The sequence below is a fragment of the Hypanus sabinus genome, chromosome 13, assembly GCF_030144855.1.
Source record: "Hypanus sabinus isolate sHypSab1 chromosome 13, sHypSab1.hap1, whole genome shotgun sequence".
NCBI lineage: Eukaryota > Metazoa > Chordata > Chondrichthyes > Myliobatiformes > Dasyatidae > Hypanus > Hypanus sabinus.
The window spans coordinates 59787635-59815507 of NC_082718.1; the positions used below are offsets into that span (position 1 = coordinate 59787635).

The 27873-nt window shown below is 43.0% G+C and overlaps 1 protein-coding gene and 1 long non-coding RNA gene across 2 annotated transcripts in view; one reads left to right on the forward strand and one right to left on the reverse strand.

The window, feature by feature from the left end:
* Window positions 1–27873, reverse strand: part of itpr2 (inositol 1,4,5-trisphosphate receptor, type 2) — a 308708-nt gene that overhangs the window by 71856 nt on the left and 208979 nt on the right. The window contains exons 31-37 of the mRNA XM_059987723.1: window positions 27551–27802; window positions 18771–18896; window positions 13702–13830; window positions 9270–9390; window positions 7848–8038; window positions 6294–6442; window positions 4199–4307 (exon numbers count right to left, since the gene is read on the reverse strand). Of these exons, the coding sequence (XP_059843706.1) occupies window positions 4199–4307; window positions 6294–6442; window positions 7848–8038; window positions 9270–9390; window positions 13702–13830; window positions 18771–18896; window positions 27551–27802 (1077 nt within the window). The remainder of the gene's footprint in view (window positions 1–4198; window positions 4308–6293; window positions 6443–7847; window positions 8039–9269; window positions 9391–13701; window positions 13831–18770; window positions 18897–27550; window positions 27803–27873) is intronic.
* LOC132403908 (uncharacterized) lies at window positions 309–14227 on the forward strand. Its single transcript, XR_009515387.1, has 3 exons — window positions 309–459; window positions 5781–5878; window positions 14093–14227. It is a non-coding gene; the product is annotated as an uncharacterized LOC132403908 (long non-coding RNA).

The following is a 27873-nucleotide window of genomic DNA, read 5'->3' on the forward strand; positions in this document are numbered from 1 at the left end:
TTGGTGCCCCTCCTCTTTCCTCTTCTCCCATGGTCCACTCTCCTCTCCTATCAGTTTCCTTCTTCTTCACCCCTTTACCTCTTCTACCTGTCATCTCCATCCCCCACCCCACCATCCTCTCACTCGTTCTCACAAATCACCTGCCAGCTTTTACTCCTTCTGCTCCCCCACCTTCTTATTCTGGCATCTTTCCCCTTCCTTTCCAGTCCTGATGAAGGGTCTCGGCCTGAAACATCGGATATTTATTCCTTTCAGCTGCCTAGCTTGCTGAGTTCCTCCAGCATTTTCTGTGTGTTGGACAAGAAGAGTGCCCCTCTTCTCGGGTTATGTCCGAGCCCGTGCGGCCCTGGAGAAGGAGCAAGCAGTGGCCATGGGTACAATGAGGGATTTCTCACAGTGGAAGGCGCTTCAGGGGCCTGAGTGTGTTGTGGACTGAGATGACCATAGAGATTTGAAACGGTAAGTAGAGTGTATCGTGAATACTGTAATACTGTAATCGTGTAGTACATCATCATCGATGAAGCCACCTTTGAAAAAGGGAGAAAAAGAACGCAGGCACTTCAGTGCAAAGCTGTGGGAATGCTACACTCTAGGAAGTTCTGAGTGACGGGTTAAAGCCCCATTTGTCCTCTCCAATGCATGTAAAAGGCTTTATGGTGTCTGTTCAGTGGGGAGAAGGGCACTTCTTCTTCTGCTCAATATCTGTTCTTCAGTCAACACCCTCAAGAGATCATCAGGCTTGTTAAATAGTTATCAGGGATATAAATCATATTGAGTGGCTTCTTGGTACGCTAAGATGGAACCTTAACCTCACAGTAGACCTCATTATGGTCTTGTACTTAATTGTTTAGAGTCATAGAGTACTACAGCACAGAAACAGGCCATTTGGCCCATCTTATCCATGTCAGCCTGTTCTTCTGCCTAGTTCTATTTACTTGCACACAGACCATAGTTATCCCTACTTCCTTCATCCACTTACCTATCTAAATTTTTCTTCATTACAATTGAACTTGCATCTACTATGTCCTCTGGCAGCTTGTTCCACACTTACATCATCCTGAGTAAAAACTCTCCCCCTCAGATTCTCCTGAAATATCTCACTTTTCATCCTAAACTATAACTTCAAGTTCCAGTCTGACCCAACCTGAGGGGGAAACGCCTGCAAGAACTTGCATGCACTGAACTTTCTCTGTAGCTGCGACACTTCGTTCTGTTATTGTTTAACCTTGTTCTTCCTCAGTGTACTGTGTAACAATTTGATCTGTATGAACAGCATTCACGACAAGTTTTCTTCCTACATGTGACAATATTAAACCGAGACAAATATCAATCAGGCCATTCTTGTATGATGGTATTAAGCACAAATTTGTTTCCGGATTATAATGCTACAAAAAACGCTTCTTTGGCTTTAAGTGCTTTACAGTGAACAGTGGTGTAGAAATGCAAGTCTCATTTCTTCCATCACTACATGATTACTAAATGTCAGCAATGATTGCAAAGTAAGACTCCATGAAGACCACTGAGGTGACAACCAAGCAAGGTTTAATCTTGTGAATGATTCAGCAATAAATATTGGCCAGAGAAGATCTCCCTGTTTTTTTTCCAAAGTGCCACAGAATCTCTCTGATGGGATAGAGTAGCCAGGTTCCTATCAGTGAGCTCCCACTCACAATCTACAGTCATTATACAAGGAAGCAGAAAAGGTGGGGCCAGTTGAGACCTGTCCCTTCACTAGCAGAGCTACCTTACTCTTCTTGCTTCTCATCGCCCCCATTCCTTTCCCATTGACCTGGAAACATTTCCATTCCAAAAACTTATCCAATTCCCATTTGAAAGTTATATGAGATCTGCTGGCTTCTTATAGGAAATAATGGCCTTGCATCTCTGTGATTCCAGTACCACACCATTGGGACTGACTCTGAAGCTCCCTGGCAGTGCTGTTCCATCCCATCAGGAAAACTGGGGTGAGGCAATAAATCATTGATGCCCAGATTGCTAGGTTTGGCTCAGGGATACTGTGAATCTGCAGGGTGAGAGCTATGCAGTGAGTCTGTAGCTTCATGGTAACCATTGTCCTTTAGAACTAATGCCAGGGATCTGGGCATCATGGACAAGGCCAGTATTTATTGGCAATGAGTAGTGAATGGTGTAGATGCCACATGAAAGATTAGCCCTAAAGACATTAGGAAGATTGCAACATCAGAAAGCAGAAAATCAGGGAACAGTGATGTGCCGGATGGATTTTGTACACAACTGTGGCCATTTATGGTGGATTGTGTATCTGAACCACGCATTAAATCATTGGTTATGGATTAACTCAGGCAGCTGTCAGTGTACACACAACATCAGGTGGAAACCTCTGGGTGAAGCAGATGGATGCTCATGGAAGTAATTAAGTAAATTCGCACCATTTAAGAAGGGGGGGGGGGGCTTTGTAAATTCAGAACTGCACCTGAGAACAGCCAGATAAGCTAACGCAGTCCAACAGTCGAGAGCTAGAGTACACCAAAAACTGGGTTCTTTGTTCAAGAGATCGAAGGCTGATCAAGAAAATCAGAGTCAGAAATAACTATTACCGCACACTTTCCTGTTAAAGTAACATGCTGATGCTAAGAATGTTCATTATAACCAGACTGTAAATAGATGGGTTCATATGCTTTAGGGCTAGTCACTCCATTCCTCTAGTTCAGGGGTCAGCAACCTTTTTGCCTCTATGGGCCCGGATCACGTATTAATGAGCCAGACAAATGCCATAAAAATTTGAAATATGGGAATTATCCATTTAAATACATCTAGTTATGTTTTGCCTCAAATTAATGAATAACGCATGCTAGAAAATCATTTGTGCTTAACCAAGGATGCCAAATAGTAATCAAAGAACTCAGTTTAGTTGTAACTTATTTCAATCAAGGCATCTTTTGAATCTATCAAAAGGACACAAAGAATTGTTAAACATAAAATATATGAACATGATGCACTGAATGGTGGTAAATTAAGTATAATAAAAAAGAAAATTTTAATGCAAACAGTCAATAAATCAATGTGAAACTTGATGCCGTTTGTTGCTTGAAAACTTCTCAATATTGGGTGTCAGACTTTTTGATGCCAGGAGCAAGACATTATCCAGATGGGCATCAGTCAATCTTGTTCTCGAATGGTTCTTGGTGTGCTTCATTTTTGAAAATAATTGCTCGCACAGATAAGTGCTGCCAAACAATGATGCCATCTTTTTTGCATGGTCCACTAAGTTAGGAATCTTCCCACTTGGATGAATATATTTTCTATAGAAGTCAAGCACTGACACATCTTCAAAGTGAAACTTTGATCTCAATATGTCATCACACTGCATCTCAATCAATTCCAATTGAAAAATTTCTGATGCAGTGTCCACTTCCACATCAAACTGAGTAGCAAACAGCTTGAACTCATTTGCATGCAAGCGAAAATCAGCAAAACAAGATGATTTTTTTCTTCGATTTTATTTTGAAACTCGAGTTATTCAACAAGTATCATAGTGCATGTAAGTATCTGGATATTTAGCATGGATTTCTTGTTAAAACACAGTGCCGCTGTTTCTGTTTATGGGGAGCCCCCATATGGCTCCCACCACTGTTAATTGTAATGTTAATTGTTCTCAATACTACCTTCTCACTACTACCGCCACTGTTAATTGTAATTGCATTGTAATTGTAAAAGCTTCTGTGGGAAGAAGCTTTTAAGATTGCAGGGTATGATTGGTTTAACAGCTCTGTAGCACTTTCCAGAGGGGAGCTTTTGGAAAAGGCAGTTTGCTGGGAGGGTAGTGTTTGAACAACGATTTTTCCAGTTAGATTCTTGGTCCTGGATACGTGTACAAGCCCTGTAATAATGGTAGACTGCAGCCAGAGACCTATTCTGCTGACCAATTTGCTGTGTTTTCGTACATTGTGAGAGGATGCTGCATGAAACCAGAGCGTAATGGCTGACGCACAGAGGGCATTATTTTGAAGCTAATACAATGACTTTAAGGCTGGTCTAACTATCCAATAGAAGCAGCTTACGACACAAGATTAGAGGGCCCTTTGTGTTATGTCATGGCGAAACATTTTCTTGCAACTTCAAGTAACCAACAACTCTGTGTGAAACACTGACCACTAGTGGTGTATGCATGCAGCTACAACAAAAACACACTTTCACGTAACAGGTAATTGGAACTCACCTTTTCCCCAAAATTGTCCTTCCTATTCAGCATTTCTCTCAGTGTTTGAAGAATTTTAATGCAGAGTTTCTCTTCTTTATCCATCAGCTTCTTAGAATGATTAATTAATCTGCAATTTAATTAAAACATAGTTTTACCCTCATGTTCTGTGACACCCACATACAACAGAACTTGCTAAAAATTCCCAACTTGCAGACTAATCATGACAGGGCTGACTGTTCTAAAGGATTTGGGAGGTGGAAGGTAGGAGGCATAATTGTGTGATATCTCATCAGGCAGGGTTACTTGTTGCATTCATTAACACCATATGCGAGTTAAGAGAGCAGTGGTGAATCATCTGAAGATATATTTAAAATAATTATGATTCCAAAGTAAAACACTTGCTCTTTAAGGCCCATATATAGTAGTAGTACTCGAGTCAAGTCTGACGTTCTCCTAAGGGGTTGCCTATTTGCAGAATGTTAGGGTGGAGAGTTTGTAGAGAATGCCTGTGTCTGACCTGGGGAGTCTGATGCGCCAGCACGGCTTGTGACAGATCCAGTGGATGGAATGCAAGATGACTGGCGACTTCACTGCCATTGTGATGTGTCATCATCTTCCGCCATCGAGGTCCTGGTTGGACCACTCCTTGTCTGGAACCTGTCCATTGACCTTACTGTCACGAGTGACCCAACCAGGAGATGTGCTAGATGGCTAAACTCCAGAAAGCATCGCTCCCGCAGGCCTCTCCACCATAACAAGGTGATGACCCTCGGAAAACCCAAATACATACGAGGGGTGATTGATAAGTTCATGGCCTAAGGTAGAAGGAGATGAGTTATGCAGCTCTCGTTAAATGCATGTGCAGGTCAACTCCGAATGATTATGTGGAAAGTTTGAAGTTAATAACTCATCGGGGTGATTGATAAGTTTGTGGCCTAAGTTAGAAGGAGATGAGTTCTTAACTTCAAACTTACTGCACAGTCAGTCAAGGAGTTGAACTGCACGTGCATGTAACGAGAGCTGTATAGCTCATCTCCTTCTATCTTAGGCCACAAACATCAATTACCCCTCATAAAGCAACAGTTCGATTGTTGCCCTTTTGATGAACACAGGCCTTCCAGAACTCTCTACTGGTCTCTATTGTGACTGAGAGTGGGAAGGGGCAGGGAGAACAGAATCATGGTTGGGAAAAGGGGAAGGGAGGGGAGGGATCAGGAAGCACCAGAGAGACACTCTTTAATGATGAATACACCAATTGTTTGGAATCAAATAGCCTTGCCTGATGTCTCAGAGCTGGGTGTGCTGGCACCTGTGCCACCCCTCACCCCTGGCACTTCTTCTCTGCTACCTGTCCCACACCCCTCCCACGCGCTCCACCCTCACCATTTCCAACATCCTATGTGCCCGCCAGATTTATAAACTCTCTCTCTGCCTCATGTTGACAAATACAGTACTGTGCAAAAGTCTTCGGCACCCTTGCTATATATATGTGCCCAAAACCTTTGCACAGTACTGTGGGCCACGGACAGCAGATGGCTTAGTGCTAGGGCACCACGTTAATGCCTCATGAAGAAATCACTCTCACTCTTTTGCACTCTAGGACGTCTTCAAAAGGCGATACCTGAAAAAGATGACATCCATCCCGGAGGACCCCGCTTCTCACTACTACCATCAGAAGGGAGGTACCGGAGCCTGAAGGTGCCCACTCAATGTTTATAGGGATAGGGATTTTTTCTTATTGCTATTTACAATATTCCTTTCGGTATTACAATGTACTGCTGCTGCAAAACAACAAATTTCATGACATATGTCAGTGATATTAAACCTGATTCTGATTCAATACGTTTGGACTAGGACGGCCTATTGGTGAGTTTCACTCCTATCAAGCCTTTCAACCCAATACCATTGATGTAGACAGGAGCGTGTGCACTGTACCCACCCTGCCCCCTTCGTGAAATCAATTATGTGTTTTTTGTCTATATTTCAATTGTAATTTATGGTATTATTTTATGTATTGCACTGTGTGTTTGCTGCAAGATAACTAATTTCATGAGATATATTAAAATTGTTTCTGATCTGTCTCCACTCACACATCTCCCGTCCCCCAACTTACTTGCTCATGAAGGCCCCACTTTCACATCTTATCTGCGCGTCACTTCCTTCAGGAAAAAGCAGCTCTGGACTGTGGAGAACATCGACCAGCACCGAAAATTCAGCATGCACCATGAGCTGGAACTGTTGCTCTAGTGTGGACACTATATCCTGTGAATTCACAGAGGAGGTTGTCAGACAATTGATCGATTTTAATGCACTTTCAACTGCAGATAAACTTTAGGTCAATGATCTTGGTCAGAACACACGGAGTATTGTGAACGGTTTTGGGTATCTTATCTAAGAAAGGAGGTGCTGGTGTTTGACAGGGTCTAGAAGAGGTTCACGAGAATGATCCCAGGAATAATAGGGTTAACATTGGAGGAGCATTTGAAAGCTCTGGGCCTGTACTCACTGTAGATTAAAAGAATGAGGAGGGAGTCTCATTGAAGCCTATTAAACATTGAAAGGTCTAGATAGAGTGGACACTGAGAAGATGTTTTCAATATTGGGGGAGTCCATGACTAGAGGGCACAGCCTCAGAATACAAGGACATCACCTTGGAACAGAGATGAGGAGGAATTTCTTTAGCCAGAGGCTGGTGAATCTGTGGGATTCATTGCCACAGACGGCTGTGGAGGCCAAGCCATTGGGTACATTTAAGGAGGAGGTTGACATGTTTTTGATTAGACAGGGTGACATAGCTTATGGGGAGAAGGAGGGAGAATATGATTGAGACATATAATAGATCAGTCATGATCGAATGGTGGAGCAGACTTGATGGACTGAATGGCCTAATTCTGGGTCCATGTCTTGCGGTCTTACAGTCAGAAAACTTCAGCTTCTTAACCCACCTGAAAAACTTTAACACTACCTTGAGCCATATTTTTTCTTTCCTCTTTCTCTCTCCATTTTGTGTTAGTGCCTGTATGTTTATTTTGCACATGAGTGATTTATATCTAATTTATGCTGATTTAAGTTTATGTTAACTTACATTGATCATAGATCAAAGCCGAGAGGTCAATTGGAAGTCCAGAAGTCAAGGCCTGCAGGCCAGATCTCTGAGACTGTGACTCTCTTGTGAGCCCACTGGCGCCAAAGACCCAATGTCGAGAATCCAACTCCACTGGAGGATAGGCCTGTCCTGGGAGGACTGTGCAAGGCCGTGGATGGGGCGATGGGGGGTAGAATGGGGCTTGTTTTGCTGTAGTGTCTTGTGTTGCTCTGCTGCTGAGCACGGTGGGATGCTATACTGTCGCCAGAATGTGTGGTGACATCTTGTGGACTGCCCCCCAGCACATCCTTAGGTTGTGTGGGTAGTTAACGTCAGTCACGACGTACTCAAGATAAATAAGTGACTCTGAATCTGAATCTTGCTCATGAGTGAAGTAGTATATATAATTTATGTTACTTTCAGCTTATTTTAATGAGCTTGTCCTTGTTTTATAATGTACTGTGCTATTGCTGCAAAAGCCTAACCCTCTTGGCAATACACCCTGTGGATGTGTGCCCACGACAACAATAAACTTGAACTTGAACCCTACAGGTTCCCATTATTGTTTCAAAGCAGCTTTACCTGCAGCTTCTCTATGATGCTCCTGTAGTCCAAGCAGGGCCCCCCACTCGAGTCCTTGTAACGGGGTGCACTACGGGTGGACATTCGCCAGCCTATCACTGCTCTCTGGACCATGTTGGTGTGGGTCTTCAAAAACAGGGCGTTGACTTGACTGTCCAGATCTACAGGGATTGCTATCGCTCGGCTCTTGGCTGCAATCAAAAGTTGAATGTTACTCATGTGTTCTTGGCTCAGTCTGGTCTCAGTGAAATTGCTGGTTTGAGACCCGCCTCAGCTTGTGACATTGATTTACATTCCGGTGCAGCATACTGATGGAATGCTGCACAGTCCATGGGACATGACTCGAAACCAGGGCCTCATCTGCACTGTCAGGTGGACATGGAAGATCCCAAGCACAGGGGAGCTATGCCAGGATTGTAACTGAAAAACAAACTCTTAATATTTCACTTTTTTAGGGAGTTTGCTCTATCCAATTGTGAACTTTACATCTGAGGCCACGTTATACTTCTCACAGCCACAGTAAAGCAGCCAACATAATCAAAGATCCCACCCACCCCAAATATTGTCTATTTTCTCCTCTTCCATTGGGGCAAAGATGCAAAAGCCTGAAAGCACATATCACCAGGCTACCTGCTGTTATAACACTATTGGATGGATCTCCTGTATCATAAGATGGACTTCAGAATTTTTCAGGAACTCAACACAAACAATTTGGCTTCTCAGAACAACCTGCAGCAGGTTTGATATAGATAGAAATTGAATAACAAACTGAAACAGCTGGAAATCTGAAATATAAACAGAAAGTGCTAGAAACACTCAGCAGGTCAGGCAGCATCTGTGGTGAGAGAAGCAGACAAATTTTCAGGTTTGGGATTGGGGAGGAGAAAAGCAATTTGGTTTAGGCAGTAGAATTGATGGGGAGGGAGCACAGAAGGAACTAATAGAATTTCTCAGATTGGTGGAGTGGGATGACCTCATTTGGTAGTTAAGAAGCGCCAAACATCCAACTCAGAACAAGGTGAATTTTAATCTACTCCCAAATATGTCTTAATTGTCCACCAAACTATCTCACTTGCTACACAGGGTATCAGCATGACTTTTCATTAAATTATTGAAATCAGACTCCCATAACCCCTCTGAAACAAATTGTCTAAACTAAATTTGAGGGATTATAAGCTGCAATTCCCTTCCAATCAGATAGTATGATGCACCTTCCTCAGTTCCGTTCAAGAACAGAGAAGGCTTATGTCTTTTGCTGAGCTCTGCCTTGCAGCCAGCATCCCTGAGATTACAGGTACATGTTCCCACCACTCCCTCACCCAGCATCACTCCAAAGTAAGTTGATTTCAAAAGAACTCTTTGTCAGAGATCAAAGAGACTGGGGGAACAAACATTCCAACCTCTGGCACCATGCAAACTTACCAACTTCAGCCAGAGTTTTGATGCAAGACTCCACTGAAGACTTCTGAGATGGAGTTGGCCAGGAGCAGTTGTAAATTCTAAAGGCAGACTGGAGCAGTTGGATAAATATTGGCTGGTGTGTCTACAGACAGAAGGAAATATGGAAGACCGTTATAAACATATAATACTAAGAGTACTTCGCTCAGGTGCCCACCATCCAGGCCATACTCTCTTCTTGCTACTACCGTCGGGCAGCAAGAACAAGAGACTTGGGTCCCACACCGCCAGGTTCAACAAAAGTTATTACCCTACAACCATCAGGCTCCTGAACCACAGTGGACAACTTCACTCTCCACAACACTGGGCTGGTTCCACAACCTATGGACTCACTATCAAGGACTCTACATCTCAGCATTGTTTATTTAATTTTATTATTTGCAAGAAATAATGTCTCTTGAACATTTGCTGTTTGTCAGTTTTTGTTATTTATTTTTTTCATAAATTCTATTATATTTATTTATTTCTCTGTAAACACCTACAAGAATCTCAAGGTGGTATATGGTGACATATACAACTTTGACAATAAATTTATTTTGACATTTGAACTGAAAAAATCATTAACTTATACAGCCGGATGATAGAAATTAGTCTGCACAGTTGATTTTAAAGTTGCTTCAGACTTTTTCTGGTCCTAAGGATAACAACTAGGAATCTCCAGACTTCAAGACTGCCAAGCTCTGAGCAAACAGGATGCAAGGTAACTCACCCACTCAAACAGACAGCAGGAGACTGAGAGGGTGTACAGAGAGCAGCGACAGCAGGATGGCTGGTGACATCCAAATACTGTGCACTGCGCTAGACCAAAATGCACATGGTTCAATCTTTGGATTCACTGCCTCACCAACATTAACTCTGCTTTGTATAAAACCAAAAGACAGGACATGAAGCAGAAGTAGGCCTGTCAGCCCATCAAGTCTATTCCCCCATTCAACTATGGCTTTTTTTTTCAATTAACAATCATGACCCTATCAATCTCTGCCTTAAATACACCCAATGATTTAGCCTCCACAGTCCTCTGTGCCAATAAATTTCACAGATTTGCCACCCTTTGGCAAAATAAATTCCCCCTCATCTCAATTTTAAAGGGATGTCCCATTATTCTGAGCTGTGCCCTTGATTGCCTAATGAAACATCCTCTCTACATTCACTCTACCCAGCCCTTTTGGTATCCAGTAGGTTTCAATGAGATTCTTCCTCATCCATCAAATACAGGCCCTGAGGCATCAAATTGTACTCAGACTTTGAGCCTTCTGCTCCTGGGATCTGAAGTATTATCCGCAGGTCTGGTTTTCCTACCCAAGCAAGACCACACATGTGACGGAGTTGAGGATTTGATTTAGAGTTGGAGGATTTAAAACACAGAGCCTGTACATTCTAGGCTTTGGAGGAAGGAGGGGTGATCTGATCAAAACATATATTCTAATTGTGCTTTCTGGGGAAGCTGGCATTCCTGGAATGGGATGTCTGGATGAGATCGCAGCCTCAAAGTAAGTTATGGGTCGCGAGCGACTAAATTTAAAAGTAGTCTCTTCAGGAGATTCTCTGGAATTCTCCACCCAAGAGGGCAGAGACTCAATCACTGAGACCCTCAAAAACCAAGATGTCAACATTTGCAGATATTAGTAGAATTCAGGGATAAGGGGCTAGTGCAGGAAAAGCCCACCCATGATATATTGGATAGTAGAAAGAACAGAGGGCCCAAATGGCCTGCTGCTGATTTTAGTTCTTGTGTTCATCCGTTTGCAAATAGATTAAAATTTCTGATAAGTCCATAAGACACAGGATGCTAATTTACCAGCACACACCTCACCACAAAGTGCCAACGTCCACACATACATGCACCCTGCCACCCTATACACACACACCTCACCACAAACTGCCAACGTCCACACATACATGAACCCTGCCACCCTATACACACACACCTCATGACAGATTGCTACCATGTGTTCATACATGTCAGCACATCACCCCCCACACACACACACAAACAACTCCCCAAACACCATTCCCCCCTTTCCCCAACACACTTCAACCTTTATTGTACAGGATAATATTAAAGTAGTTTAAATCTACAAAGAGACCATTCCTGGTGTACTACATACGTCTCAGTGTTTGAGCAATTTGGAGTAAGTTCACTAGCTGGTTCCTGGGATGCACAGGTTGCCTTGTGAGACGCCGTTGCTTGACTAGGTTGGACCAAATACCCACTGGAATTTAAAACAATTAAGGGTTCTGAGGGATTTGATGGGTGTTTTCCAAACAAGGAAGCAGCATTTCAAAAGAAGTGCTCACCCAGAAAAGGCAGAGATGAGGTGTTCTTCTCCGAGGCTCAAAAATCTTTGGAATTTTCTTCTGCAGGGGACCGTGCAGAGTGAGTCATTGGATACACAAATGAAATTATTGTTTGGGGACCAGGCGGGAAGGTGGCGAAAGGGTAAAGAATGGATCAGCTGTGATCAACTGCAAGGTGAAAAAGGCTAATCGCGGGGCTTATTGTCCAATCAGCAATGACCACAAGAAAGACTGCTCATGCATCATCTAAGCCATGCTCTCTTCTCTGTATCACTATTGGACACAAGGTGTAGACCCTTAGATTGTACATCGTCAGGTTCAGGAACAGTTATTACCATACAATTATCAGGTTCCTGAAACAGCATGGATAACTTCACTCAAATTCAACTCACAGCCTCACTCTTTTACAACTCTTATTCTCAGTTTTTTTTTGCTATTTGCACCATTTGCCTTTTTTTACACATTGGTTGCTTATCAGTGCCATTTTTTCCACAAATTCTATTGCATTTTTTTATTTTTCTGTAAGTGCCTCCAAGAACATGAATGTCAAGATAGTGGCAAACACTGTACGGACTTTGATAATACATTTTACTTCAACTACAGTCAGCCCTCCTTATCTGCAGGGGATTGGTTCCTTGTGGATACCAAAAAACGCCAATGCTCAAGTCCCTTATTCAACCTGTCTCAATGTGGTGGACATTAGGACCCAGTGGAACCCCAGACATTATTTAATCTGTGGACATTAGGACCTGGCGGCGGAGCTCTGAATCCACAGTGTTTCTGTTCACAAAAATAATCACGATCACGATTGAAAATAGAGTGGAAATAATAAAGCAATCGGAAAGAGGTGAAACGCCACCGGTCATTGGAAAAGCGTTAGGATACAGTTGGTCAGCGATCGGAACAATTTTAAAGGATAAAGTGAGAAAGGCCCTGCCCCAATGAAAGCTACGATTATACTTAGCAAGGCAGTGGTTTAATTATTGGTTTTGGGGTTTGGGGTTTTTGATCCTCCACATCAACCTGGCACGGTGGAGAATGCACTCAGAAGTGATCTGTCACTAGATCGAACTCCGGAAATTCTGTTCCCGAGCCTGGTGCTGAAACATACATTCTTAAGTGTCCTTTATGTATAGAAAGGTAAAATATACTAATACTATATACTAAGACAAACATCTGATTAACTGATGCTAAATAATACCGGATGTACCTGTTCCGACTTAGTAAGAGAACTTACGATTTTTTTCGATCCCGATCCACGATAACCCACACACATCCTCCCATATACTTTAAATCGTCTCTAGATTACTTATAATACCTAATACAATGTAAATGCTATGTAAAATAGTTGTTATACTGCATTGTTTAGGGAATAATGACAAGAAAAAAAGTCTGTACATGCTCGAACAACAAGAGCTGGAAGAGCACTTCTGGGTTTTCATGATCCCCGTTTGTTTGAATTCACGCATGTGGAATTCGCGGATAAGGAGGTCCGACTGTTCTCACAAAAGTAGTCAATTAACTATACCATTAAGTTTGTGTACAAAGGTGGCAGGAAAGAATTTAGTAATAAAATAGTTCAATGAATTCTATTCAGCCTTCAAAACCTCTCGGATTCAGGGGGATTATGCAGAAACATGCTCAAAAGGGTGCCTCACCTGTAGACTTGTGAATTTAATAATGAAATGGAAAAAGTTTAGTCTCTCACCCCCATCCTCATCACATTCTACAGGGGTTGTACTGAGAGCAACCTGAGCAGCTGCATCACTGCCTGGTTCGGAAATTGCACCATCTCGGATCGCAAGACCCTGCAGTGGATAGTGAGGTCAGCTGAGAAGATCATTGGGGTCTCTCTTCCCGCCATCATGGACATTTACACTACACACTGCATCCGCAAAGGAAACAGCATTATGAAGGACCCCACGCACCCCTCATACAAACTCTTCTCCCTCCTGCCATCTGGCAAAAGGCACTGGAGCATTACAAAGGTGGCAGGAAAGAATTTAGTAATAAAATAGTTCAATAAATTCTATTCAGCCTTCGAATTTTCTCAGATTCAGGGGGATTATGCAGAAACTCGCTCACCAGGGTGCCTTACCTGCAGACTTGTGCTATTGTCAGAGAACGGGGAGCTGAAGAACCCACTGACTATGTTCATCACCGCCTCTGTCACATACTTCTCCAGCGCAGTGTCTGCATGCCTCCTGTCCGTTGTGGAGTTGCAAACCTTCATGAAGAAAGTTAGTGGAGGGTAAGTGGTTGCAAGGGAAGGGGGGAGCAAAAAGTATTAAAGAGACAGCAATCCATACAGATGTATGGGAGAGAAGAACAAAGGGAAATACCAACTACTCCGAAGATCTTCATCTCAGCTGATGAAACATATCATGTTATAACACAGGCATATGACATAAGTAACTTTAAACTATTGTTGGGATGAAGTCTTGATAAAAGATCTTGGCCTGAGGCATCAACTGTTTATTTCTCTCCAGGATGCTGCCTGACCTGCCAGGTCCCACGCCACCAGGTTCAGGAACAGTTATTACCCTACGACCAGGCTCCTGAGCAGGTGTGGATAACTTGACTAACCTCAGCTCTGAACTGATTCCACAACCTCTAGACTCACTTTCAAGGACTCTACACCTCATTTTTTCAGTATTATTGATTGATTATTATTATTGCTATTATTTTTTATTTGCACGTTTTGTCTTTTGCATGTCGTTTGTCAGTCTTTGGCTATGTATGTATAATTTATTGTAAAATTCTATTGTATTTCTTTGTTCTACTGTGAAAATGAATCTCAAGGTAATATATGGTAACATATACATACTTTGATATTTGAACTCCAGTATTTGAACTCCAGCATTTTGGGTGTATTGCTCAATTGAGTAGAATCCTTTGCGTCTTTAAATACTTGAATCAGGTAGAGGATTTTGGGTTGAGCACAGTGCAAAGGGTGCAGTTCATCAAACACTTTGGGTCAAACTGGTCATGGGAAAGGTCATTAATCGTCCACTTCACAATATTGTAAGAAGCTGCCTTGATTAACGGAACGTCCTTCATGGCATCAGATGGCCCTTAACACATTATTACCAATAATATACTTTGAAGTGTGTTCGGTATTGTAATGAAGGAAACGTAGCAGCCAGTCTCAAACAGCAATGCAGTAACAAACAGATAATTAGTTTTATAATATTGAACGAGGTACAAGAATTAGTCAGGATGTTGTGGAAGATTCCCTTGCTGATTTCAAGTACTGCTGAGGTTTGGTTCCAGCCCAGAGCACAGCTGAGGATTTGCCCTGTTGGTTTATCTAAAAGACTATTCCCTTGACAACACAACTCTCCTTTAGTACAGCCCCGAGGCATCAGGATGGATTTTGTGCCAAGCAATACACAAGCTGCTGGTAGAAGTTAGCAGGTCCGGCAGCCCCTGTGGAGAGAAATGGATTGACACGAGACCCTTCATCGGGAATGAACGCTAAGGTTAAAGATTAGCTTTATTTGTCACATGTACATGGAGATATATAGTGAGCAGTGCCATTGCGTCAAATCAAATCAGTGAAGATTATGGTGCCACCATGCTTCTAGTGACAACATAGAATGATCCACAACTCACTGACCCCAAACTGTACATCTTGGGATGTGGAAGGAAACTGGATACCTGAGGAAACCCACATGGTTGTGGGGAGAATATATTAATTCCTTACAGATAGTGACAGTACAGCTGGTGACTGTATGGTGTTACACTAACCACTTACCATGCCAGGCAGGGGATTGGGGGGAAATATCCAGTATGAAGAGGTGAGGGGAAGGGGATGAAGCAAGAGCCAACAAGCAATAGGTGGATTCAGACGGGTGATGGGCAAGGGGAAGGGAGAGAGGGAATAATGACGTGGAAGACGGGAGAGTGGGAATAGTGATGGAAGCTGGGACGTGACAGGTGGAGGGCAACAAAAAGCTGCAGCTGATGGAACACGATAGGAAAGGAACCAGGAGCAAAGAACCAAGTGAGGGATGTGAACTTTGCGTCAAGCAGCAGGAATGGACTAAAACCCACCAACTGCTGACTCAAGAGGCAAAAATGTTACCTCAGGGTTTCTCAACTGGTGTTCCACAAGAGGTCGCTAGGGGTTCTGTGAGAGATTGTGGCTTTAAAAAATAAACTTCATTTTCTGAACTTGGCGCAAGGTGCGACGCCAGCACTCGCAGTGGCGGGCAGTGACCATTAGAGGTCCCTCAGCCCAGCATGGCAGTGTGCAGTAAGACCACGTTTATTTGCTTGAGTCCGTTCTCAGTTTATATGCGAGATAGGGGAGGCCATCGATAATTGGTGAGCACTGTATTGCACGGAGGGGAAGATGGTAGTCTAGTGATTGTGGAGTGTTGTACTGCATGGAGGGGAGGGCGGTAGGTTGATAATTGGTGAGTGCTATGTTACAGGGAGAGGTGGATGGTAGGCAGATGAGGGTGAAGTGCATTTTCCAAGCATTGAATTGACTTGCCCAACTTGGGCTGTGACATCAGCATCTCCCTCCAGAACTACCTCCCCAACTTCCCTTTACACGCTGCTGACTGCCTTATGGAAGCAAACAAACTACCAGTGTAGCAGAAAATTGGAGGGAAAGTTTCATTCTAAAGACGGTCCAGTGTGGAGATTTTTGAAGATGAGGATTCTAGGCCCAGGCCTATGGACAATTCTGTTAAGGTTAATGATGAAGAATTACAATCTTCTGAGTCATTTCACTGCACCAGTGCAACAATGGAAACAAAAAAGTCCATCTTTACACTGAAAGCTACTTATCAATGGGTTTTACATGGTCTGGTGATTCAAGTTTGTAAGATTTGTAAATGATGGTGAAATTTAAGAAAAGTTTTTCTGTTGCAAAGAGTTGCCAGAACCAAGCAAAGGCCAAGATATATTTAACGTTTTGTCTTCATATCTGGACACAAACAGTCCAGATATGAAGGAACTGTGCTGGCATCTGTACTGATGGTGCCCCATCAATGGTTGGCTCCATGAAAGGTTTAATTTCTCTTGTAAAAAAAGGAAATCCTGACATTGTCACAACACAATGCTTTCTTCACAGAGAGGCGCTGATATCAAAAACTCAGCTGATATCAGCTGATATCAGCTGAAATGAAAAAAAAGTTCTGGATGATGCTACAATAATGGTTAACTTTATTAAACAAAGACCAGTTCACTCAAGAATGTTTAAAAAACCGTGTCAACACCTGTACCAAGAGAACACCAACCTCCTGCTACACACAGAAATCTGGTGGCTTAGCAAAGGAAGAGGTCTCAACAGGGTGTTGGAGCTGAAAGGTGGATTGCAGGGGTACTTTCAAGAAAATAGAAAGCCAGATTTTGCTGAGTACTTTGAAGATGAAGAATGGCTGCAGAAACTAGCCTACTGAGCAAACATTTTTCATCATATGAACCAGTTGAACAAGTCTCCGCAAAGCCCTGGAGAAAATGTTTTGACTTGAAGTGCCAAGATTCTTCAATATAAAAGGAAACTGAATCTTTGGAAAAAAGTCATTGTGCAAAAGGAAATATTGAAATGTTTCCACTGCTGCTTGGGCTTGAGAGTGAGGAAGGATATTAGAAAGTCTCGAGTCTTATTGAAAACCATCTGGAAGAACTGCAGAACAAAATTGAGCAGTAGTTTTCCTCCCTTTCAACACAAGTTTATGACTGGGTGAGGGACCTTTCCTCAGAATCTTCTGCTCAGCCTGAGAACTTGACTTTGAGTGAAGAAGAAGAACTTTGTGACTATGCAGTCTGCAGTCTGATTGTGCCCTCAAGTTGAGATTTACTGACCTGCCACTGAAAGGAGACGATCTCTATCCTTGCTCTTGATGCTTGCTAAACAAGAAAAAGCTTGCTCACATATGTAAGAAGTTGACACTATAGCAAAATGTTCATTGATTTCCTATGAATGGCAGGTCATTTTGCTATAGTGTTCAACTTCTTACATATGTGAGCAAGCTTTTTCTTGTTTAACAAGCATCAAGAGCAAGGATAGAGATCGTCTCCTTTCAGTTGAAGGTGAAATCCGACTGTGCTCATCTCAAGTTTGACCCAGAAATGAGCATTTATGCAGCAAAAAGCAAGCACAGGTTTCACATGCTAGGCCTACATTTGAGCCTGATCATATCACTTAGTAAGAAAATGCTTTTTCAAAGTCTGGTATAAAATTGTGTCTTAGGCTATATTTTTATTAATGTTGCTTTTGTTTATGGTTTTAAGTAACTTTACTATTCAACATTGTCAGTTAATTTTCATATTGTAAATAGCATTAATTAAAATCAATTTAAAATCTTTATTTAAATTAAATCTACCGAACCTACCTTTAGAAAAACTAAATCCCATTTTGGCTTATGCTAGTTTTTTAACAGAGATTTATTATGTTTGCCTTTATGAGTTTTTAAAATTTATGAAAGGGAAAGAAAGAGATTAACTTCAAGATAGGTAAGGTAAGCTTAATTACCCATTTTTTTCCAAGAAAGGTTAGCTAAAAATTCTTTCTGTGCTCAAAAGAGCATTGACAATTATTGTTGGATGATTATACCTTCAGCTTACTGACCACACTAACATACTGTGAGTTGTGGATATAATCACTTCTGTGTAAGGGTTCCCCGAGGCCTGAAAATTATTTCTAGGCTTCCTCCAGGGAAAAAAGGTTGAGAAAGGCTGTACTACCTCTTTAATAAGAAGCTCGTCAAAATGATATCAGACTGGATATAAAATATCGAGACGATTCATTATCATCAGATTAATTTCCCCTGATCTTGTGAACAGGAGACTACTTCTACATCATAAAAAAATGTTACACCAGCTGATACATGATTAAAATATATCCTCTGTTTTAAATATAATATACTTGAGCAGAGATAGTAAATAGGAAGCCATGTAAATTTAATTGGCAAACAGTATTCAATAACTGTGGTTATGAACAATTAAGTTAATAATTCTTTACTGACTATGTTTTGCGATACTTTACTGGAGCCTTGCTAACTTCCCTGTGCAATGCCAACAAGGATTCACACAAGCGAACTGTTTTCTTAAGGCATCCAAACTGGTTGAAAGTAAAGTTTTTTTAATCTTTGATCCCTATTGGAGCTGCAAAACATGCCAGAGGAAACAATCATTGACACATAGACTTACCCGATTCATGTCAACAATAAAATTTTCAAACAGCTTCCAAATGTGGTTACTTGTGTAAATCTCTTTCATCTCCACCTCTGTGTCCACATAGCAATGGTTCACAAAGTTAACGTAAGCTGTCTTCACCTGGAAGAAACAGATTTACTGACTCATCATGGAATTGTTTAAGTCACCCAAACAAAAATGCTTGTGCTTTCAGAAAAGATTTTGATCCACAATTAATTTTCTTGCAGAGTCATGGAGCAGTACAGCACAGAAACAGGCCCTTCTCTGTGCCGAGCAAGATTCTACCCACATTTGGCCCATATCCCTCAAAACCTTTCCTATCCATTTAGCTGCCCAAATGTCTTTTAAATGTGTGTACCACTTCCTCCGTCTGGTGTCTTGTTCCCATACACACCACCACCCTGGACAAGAAGTTACCCCTCGGGTTCCTTTGAAATCTTCCCTCTCTCATCTTAAACATCTGCTCTTTTGGTTTTGATCCCCTTTCCTTGGGAGAAAGACAGTGTGAATGCTCCCTATCAATGCCCCTCCTGATTTCATACACCTCCATGGTCTAAAGTCCTAGCCTGCCTGACCTGGGCCCTCAAATCCCGGCAACATCTGACCATCTTCATTCTCCAAATGACATAGCTGTGAAGGGGATTTCAGCCAATATCTGTCAGGATATTCACTTGGGGGGGGGGCACTTTCAAGGGGAGTGCAAAGTGAAATTTTCCCTCATTCCCTGGGGAATGTTGCCATTCCTAACCACTGGCCAGTCTGGTGAGATCGACAAATCAGTTGTTTAATTTGGGAGGATTCCCTGCAGTCTACCCTCTGCCCCAGCTAGCCACACCAACCCAACAAAACACTCCTCTGGCATTCTTGTGGTTATTGCCAACAAGGACAGCAGAGAGCATGCACAAAATGCTGGAGAAACTCGTCAGGTCAGGCAGCATCTATGGAGGGAGCAAGCCAAGACCCTCCATGAGGACGTTCTGAGGAGGGGTAAGAATGGCAAAGAAAAACGATGCCCACAAGTGACCACAGACCCAGTCTCCTCTGTCAAGACAATATCGTCAGGGGGCAAGAGAATGCCCACTGAAGAGTAGTGTGATAGGCTGGTACGGTGACACAGCTAGTAAAGTCCACACCTCCAGCGATCCGGGTTCAATCCTGGCCTTGGGTGCTGTCAGTGTGGAGACTGAACGTTCTCCTTCCCGCTATTTACCAGTTAAGTAAGCTGTTGTAAACTGCCGTCAGTATGTAGGTAGTGGCAGAATTCGGGAGGAATTAATGTAGAATTTATATTTAATCTATTGTTTGTTCAGATGCCAGTAAGTTTTTCATTGCACCCATGCACTTGTGCATATGTCATAACCTTGACTTTGACTGCACAGTACATTATTTTCCTCAGGTTTATTTTGTTCTAATTGTGTTCTTTCTTGTATAATTTTGTGCAATTATTTTGTGAATGGTGTGTCTGCTGCTACGTGTCTGGCATGCAGTCGCCAGCAAGTTTTTCATTATATTTGTGAATGTACATGTACTTGTCCATACGACAATAAACTCGGCTTTGACGTTGGGTTAGAGTGCGAGCAGCACAAACGGGTGCTCGTTGGTCAGACCACACACACTGGGCTGAAGGGACTGTTTTATGCTGTATCTCTTCGTGGCTACAGAGGAAAGGATGTGGTCCCTTTACTGCACCCACTACGAGGTTCAGAGAGGGGTTTCACATATCACCTGACCGTCACCCCACCTTCTTATTCTGGCTTCTGCCCCCTTCCTTTCCAATCCTGATGAAGGGTCACAGCCCAAAACATTGACTACTTTCCCCCTCAGATGCTGCTAGATCTGCTGAGTTCCTCCAGCATTTTGTGTGTGTGTGTGTGCCTAAATAAAAAGAGATTCTAGAGGGCAAAATCAGTGGTTTGCCTGAAAGAAAGGTAGCATCAACTTACAGATGTTTTTTTAAACTCTGAGGAGGATAGATGAGGAGACTGCTCTCAGTCTTCTCCCCTTAGTTGGGGAAGTAAAACTAGAGGGTAAATTTTAAGTGAGAGGAATAAAATTTAACAAGGACTTGAGGGGCGACTTTTTCCACATAGACAGTAGTGGGCGTGTGGAGTGAGTTACCTGAGGCACAAAGGCCTTTATTCAGGTAGGTGATATGAAGGGTTGAGAGAGAGATATAGGCCAAATGTAGACAAATGGGACCAGTTCAAGTAGGCACCTTGGTTGGCATGGACAAGTTGGGTAGACAGGCTCAGAAATGGGCTATTCTAACCAACCAACACATGTCTTTGTGGTCCTCTACCCTACTTCACCTAACTCTGCTCCCTCGTCGTTGACTGGCAACCACTTAAGTGACTCTCTTTCATCTGTCTCAACCTCTGCCTGTAGGTGAAAGTTTCATATTCTCACCACTCTTTGGGAAAGAAGATTTGCCTAAGTTCCCTCGAGATATATTAATGACTGCAGGATATAGAACATAGAAAAGTACAGAACAGGAGCAGGACCTTCGGCCCACGATGTTGTGCAGAATCAGTTAAGCTAATGAAAACTAATCCTTTCTGCCTGCACATGGTCCATATCCCTCCATATCCTGCATATTCATGTACCTAAGAGCCTCTTAAACACGTCTGTTGTATCTGTCTCCATTACCAGCCCAGGCAGCACATTCCAGGCATCCACTAATCTCTGTGTGAATAAGATCTGGACTTGCATATCTCCTTTGAACTTACCCTGTCTCACCTTAAGTTCATGCTCTCTCGTCCTGGGAAAAGACCCCGGCTGTCTATCTATGCCTCTCACAATTTTATAACCCTCTCTCGTGTCTCTCCTCAGACGGCTGTGCTCCAGAGCGAACAACCCAAGCCTGACCACCTTCTCCTTACTGCACCTGCATTCCAGTCCAGGCTGACACTGACAACTCCCTCGGTGGCATGCCAAGCAAAAACACCTTTGCTACTTCAACCTGATTAAACAACTTCAAAATGGTTAAGGTTTCTTTGGGCCTTCCATCAGATTGTCTTTCCCTTCTAATCAAGTTTTTCCAATAGTTTATCTCTCAGCTATGGCTCTATAAAACCATCAGATCAAGTGAAAGCTGAGAGATAAACTATTGGATTGTCGAGTTATCCTTGTACGATTTTTTTCTGGATGCTCCATGACACCTCAACACTGAAATCAGAGGTCTCGGGGGAATATAAAATACTGAAGAGATGGGCTTGCTTCACGTATTCCGTCATGAGTGTTTGAATCATTGAGTTACTTTGTAAAGTTTACACAGGATCTTCAGTAAAGAAACAGTCCACTCCTGCATTTATACTCTTTCTGTCTTCCCTCTCTAGAGTCATAGAGTGCTACAGCACATAAACAGGCCCTTTGGCCCATCTAGTCCATGCTGAATTATTACTCTGCCTGTTCCCATTGACCGGCACCTGGACTGTAGCTTCCATACCCCTCCCATCCATGTACATCAAAATTTCTCTTAGAAGGTGAATTCGAACCCACATGTGACTTGTTCCACACTCTCATCATCCTGTGAGGAAAGAAATCCCTCCTCAGGCTCCTCTGCAAAATTTCGCCTTTCACCTTTAACTTACAACGTTTAGTTCTAATCCCACTCGACTTCAGTGGGGAAAGCCTGCTTATCTGTACCCTTCATACGATTGTATACCTCCATAAAATCTCCTCACATTTTCCTACGCTTTAGGGAATGAAGGATCAGCTTTTGAACCTTTCTCCATAACTTGGGCTGTCAAGTCCCAGCAACATCCTGGTACATTTTCTCTACACTCTTTCAGTCTTATTGATATCTTGCCTGGGGGTAGGTGACCAGACCTGCACAAATTAGTCCTCACCAATGCCTTATACAACTTCAACATAACATCCCAGCTCCTAGACTCAGTACTTTGATTTATGAAGGCCAATGTGTCAAAAGCTCTCTGTGAAGCCAGTTTCAAGGAATTATGCATCTGTACTCCCAGATCTCTCCGTTCTATCACACTCCTCAATGTCCTACTATATGTATTAGTGACATCTCTGAACCCTTCCTCTTCATTTATTTCAACAGACTCTCCGTAAGTATACCTGTACTGTCACATCAAGCATGTGAGAGCAGGTCTTCACATTCTATCATCAGAAAATCTCCTAGGTGAGATGAAGAATCAGATTGTTTGTTCTTTTGTGATATGAAACCCTCCTGTCTCTAGCACAATTCTGGTAAGGTCATTCCCCTCCATTCTTCTGAAGTCTAAAATACGCCTATAATTTCTTTAGCTGCTGCTGATAGGGCTTATTCCCTGTCTAGCCTCTTAACCACTGCTCCACTCTCTTTACACTCATGACCATGAGGCTAAGCATAGCTCCAATGCCATTGATAAATCAGAAGATCTCCACTTCCTGAAGTCCACAGTTAATTCCTTGGTCTTACTGATTTTGAATGCAAGGTTGTTTTCACAACCCCACTTAACCAGGCGATCTATCTCACTCCTGTACACCTCCTCATCACTATCTGAAATTCTGCCAACAATAGCTCTGTTGTCAGCAAATTGAATGGTGGTATTTGAGCTGTGCCCAGCCACACAGTCATGGGTGTAGAGGTAGGAGAACAGTGGGCTAAGCATGCACCCTTGAGGTGTGCCAGTGTTGATTGGCAGCGAGGAGAAGATGTTATTTCCAATCTGCACCAACTATGGTCTCCCGGTGAGGAAGTGTAGGATCCAGTTGCAGAGGGAGGTACAGAGACCCAGGATTTGGAGCTTGTTGTTTTGAACAGAGGGTCTTATTGTGTTGAACACTGAGCTGTAGTCAGTAAACAGCAGTATTGCTGTTGTCCAAGTGACCCAAGGCCGAATGGAGAGCCACTGAGATTTTATACACTGTAGACCTATGATGGCAATTGGCAAATTGCAGTGGGTCTGGGTTTTTGCTGAGGCAGCAGTTGATTCTGGCCATGACCAACCTCTCACAGCATTTCATCAGAGTAGATATGAGTGCAAATGGGCAAAAGCCATTGAGGTAGCTCACACTGCTCTTCTTGGGCACTGTATGATTGTTGTGCTTTTGAAGCATATAGGAACCTCCTACTGCAGCAGTGAGTGATTGAAGATGTCCTTGAACACTCCTGCCAGTTGTTAGGCATAGGTTTTCATGAGCCCTACCAGGTACGCCTTGTGAGGGTTCATCCTCTTGAAAGATGTTCTGCTGTCGGCCTCCAAGATAGAGATCACAGGGTCACCAGATGCCCCAGGGATTCACACCAGTGTAGTTTTATTCTCCTTTTCAAATCATGTACAAAAGGCATTGAGCTCATCTCATCTTCTTCTTTCTTTTCGGAATCAATGGCCTGCAAACCCTGCCAGACCTGATGTGCATCGCATACCATTTCTGACTTCAACTGGAATTGATTTTCGCCCTTAAAATAGCCTTCCATACGTTGGACTTGAACTTCTTGTGTAGTTCTGGATTGCCGTTCTTAAATGCCCTCAGCAAGCTACGACTCTCCTGGCCCATCTATGTCCTGTGGTTTATGTCTGTCTGGTATGTTCTCGAAGGCACACACTCATCCACACAGGTCTTGATGAAGTCAGTGACAACTGTGGTGTCTTCACTCAGATTCAAAGATGAGTCCAGTGGACCGACTCAGAGCACTCCTGTAAACACTCCTCTCCCTCCCTTGAATACGCCTCCTTGGTCCTCACAACCGGTGAGTCTCTGTCTGTACACCAGAAGGAGAAGTACAGCCAGGTGATCAGACTTTCCAAAGTATGGCTGTGGGATAGCAGGTAAGCATTCTTGATGGTGGTAGAACAGTGGTCAAGTTTGGTGTTTCCTCTGGTCCCATAGGTGATATGTTGGTGGTAGTTGTTCAGAGACATCTCCAGGCTGGCCTGGTTCAAATCCCCTGCAATGACAGAGAAGGCATCCTGGAACATTGTTCCATGTCTGCCTATCGTGGTGCTCAGCTCCTCCAGTCCTGCCTGAGGTGGAATTACACTGCTTCCAGGATGATGGCTTAAACCTCCTGTGCCAGATAAAAAGGACGGCATTTATCCGTCAGATGTTCCAGGTTGGGTGAGTGGTACTGAGACAGAACTGCCAAGTCTATACACCACCATGAATTAATCATAAAGCATATTCCACCCCTTTAACTTTAAAAGACTGAGCTGTCCAATCTTTGCAGAGAATGGTGAAGATATCGGGCTGCAGTGCTGTGTCTGAAATGGCAGCCCAACATGGATGCCACGTTTCCATGAAGCAAAGTACCCAGCAGTCCCTGATGTCCCTCTGGTATTGCAATCTTGCTCTGAGCTCTTCAGTTTTATTTTCCAGAGAGGGGACATTTGCCAGCAGGATAGTACGGAGTGGGGGCCTAAGGCCTGTACATTTCAATCATATCTGCAGACTGGCATACCTTCTGTACTTCCATTTTCTTAAAGGGGAACTGCATTCACGACAAGTCTGCAGTCTGGGATCCACGATATTGTTAGATTTGAGTATCCATTGATTTTTTTTTAAACAGCTTAAAGTAATGTTGCTTACTGAAGGCTGTGACTGAATTTCAGTTGTAGTAGTCCTAAATGGGAATATTTAATGATTCTATTGCTGCTGCATGCAAACAGTTACCACCTATCAGCACCGTCCTGATCAAATTGTTGTTTGTAGGATCTCAAATAGCAATGGGGAGGCGTACAGGAGTGAGATATATCAGCTGGTTGAGTGGTATTGCAATAGCAACCTTGTACTCAATGTCAGCAAGACCAAGGAATTGATAGCGGACCTCAGGAAGGAGAAGTTGTGAGAACACACACCAGTCCTCATTGAGGGATCAGCAGTGAGCAGCCTTAAGTCCGTGGGTGTCAACATCTTGGAGGCTCTGTCATGGACTCAATACATTGATGCTGTCATGAAGTAGGCACGTCAGCTGCTCTACTTCCTCTTAGGGGATTAGTTATGCCACCAACGACTCTTGCAAATTTCTATAGACGCGTGGTGGAGAACATTCTTTCTGGTTGCTTCATCACCTGGTAAAGAGGCTCCAATGCAAAGGGTCACAAGAGGCCGCCGAGGGTTGTAGCAAATCTATCTCAGCTCCATCACAGGCACAACCCTCCCCACCTTTAAGGACGTCAATAGACATCCACCATTAAGGGTCTATGCCTTTTGGAACATGCCCTCTGCTTGTTATTGCCATCAGGGAGAAGGTACAAGAGCCTGAAGACCTACACTCAATGATGCAGAAACAGCTCCTTTCCCCTCTGCCATTAGATTTCTGAATGGTCCATAGACACTATCTCATTATTCATTTTCATTGCACTATTTATTTAGTAATTTATAGTAATCTCATGCCTTCTGCCACAAAACAACAAATTTCACTTTATATAAGACAGTGGTCATAAACATGATTCTGAATCTTTGCAGACTGGGTCCAATGCCAGTTTGTCCTTTCTTAAATACAGGGACAAATACCGTGGTCTGGGTGCAGCCCTTATACCATCTCTAATTGTAACAATACCTCTCTATCTCTGAACTCCAGCCCTCTTGCGATAAAAGACTAACGTACCATGCGCCTTGCTAGCCATTTGCTGTAGCTGCCTATTAATGTTGTGTGACTCTTGCCCAGGAACACTTAGAACCCACTGCACTTTGCTCTTCTTCAACCTTTCTCTACTCAAATAATTGTGACCTCTCTATTCTGCCTGTCAAAAAGTGATACCTCATGTCTCTCTATGTTGCTCCTCATCATTTCCTAGCTTATTAATGTTCTCCTGAGTCAGAGAGCACCACAGCACAGAAACAGGCCCTTTGGCCCATCTAGTCCCTGATGAACTATTGTTCTGCCTAGTCCTGTCGACCCAGACCTGGTCCATAACCCTCCATCCATGTACTCATCCAAATCTCTCTTAAATGTTGAAATTGAACCCATATCCACCACTTCCACTGGCAGCTCGTTCCACACCCTCTGAGCACCCTCACGTTCCCCTGAAATATTTCACCTTTCACACTTAACCTGTGACCTCTAGTTCTAGCATTACTCAACCTCACTGAAAAAAGGCTGTTTGCTTTTACACTAAGTAATATCACTCATAATTTTGTATACAGTGCCTCTAAGAAGTCTCCCCTTGTTCTCCTACACTCCTGGGAATAAAACCGTAGCCTATACTACATTTCATTATAACCCAGGTCGTCAAGTCCCAGTAAATTGTATTGCATTCTCTCAATCTTACTGATATCTGCCCTGTAACCAGAACTGCACACAGTGATAGAAACAGTCAGCACTTAATATGCTCATCTCCTCTAACTTGAACCGACTGGCACAACTCCAATCACTGAGGTTTACCAAAAGTTTGATCCCTTTGCACGAAAATGTTCTTATTGTGTTCTCCCTTGTAAAATGTGTGCATATCTTTTGTTTATAATTTTCTTGTGAATGCTGTGTATCTGCTTCTCTGTGCCCTTGCTGCTGGGGCAATTAAGTTTTTCATTACTTCTGTGCACACATGTACTTGTATATTTGACGATAAACTCAGCTCTGGATACCAGAAAATTTAGAACCTGTGTTTTTGGATCCAGCAACGAAATCACTGTGAACAGGAGCAATCCCACCTGTCTTCCCCTGTGATACCCTTTATTGCCATGCTCTGTTTTTGTTCAGAAGCTCTTCATTCTGCTGTGTCCTCTGACCCACGCTTTCCTTGCTGCTATTCATAAGTCACTAGCAACTTCTCCTTCTCGCAAGACCCAGCCCAGGTTGTCTGAACGAGGAAGGACAGGTTTATATGTACCTCAGGTATGCAGTCGTCATGGGTTACCACCCTCACGATGTCATCCAGAGGCAGCAGGGAGTTGCACTTGATCTCAGTGTACACATTCTTCCCCTCCGTGCAAGTAGCCAGTAGCTCAACCAAGGCAATGTGATAATTCAGCGCTCCATTTTCATCACAACGCTCCTGTTCTGAGGACATCATTTGCAACAGGAGAGGAAAGGAAGCTCTGTCGTTGTAGAAGACCAGCACATCTTCTCCTCCATTCGCCAGCTGGGGATTGCAGAGGGAAAATACCGAGAGTTACTGCTTGTGATACAAAATGTCAACTCCAGCATGGACAG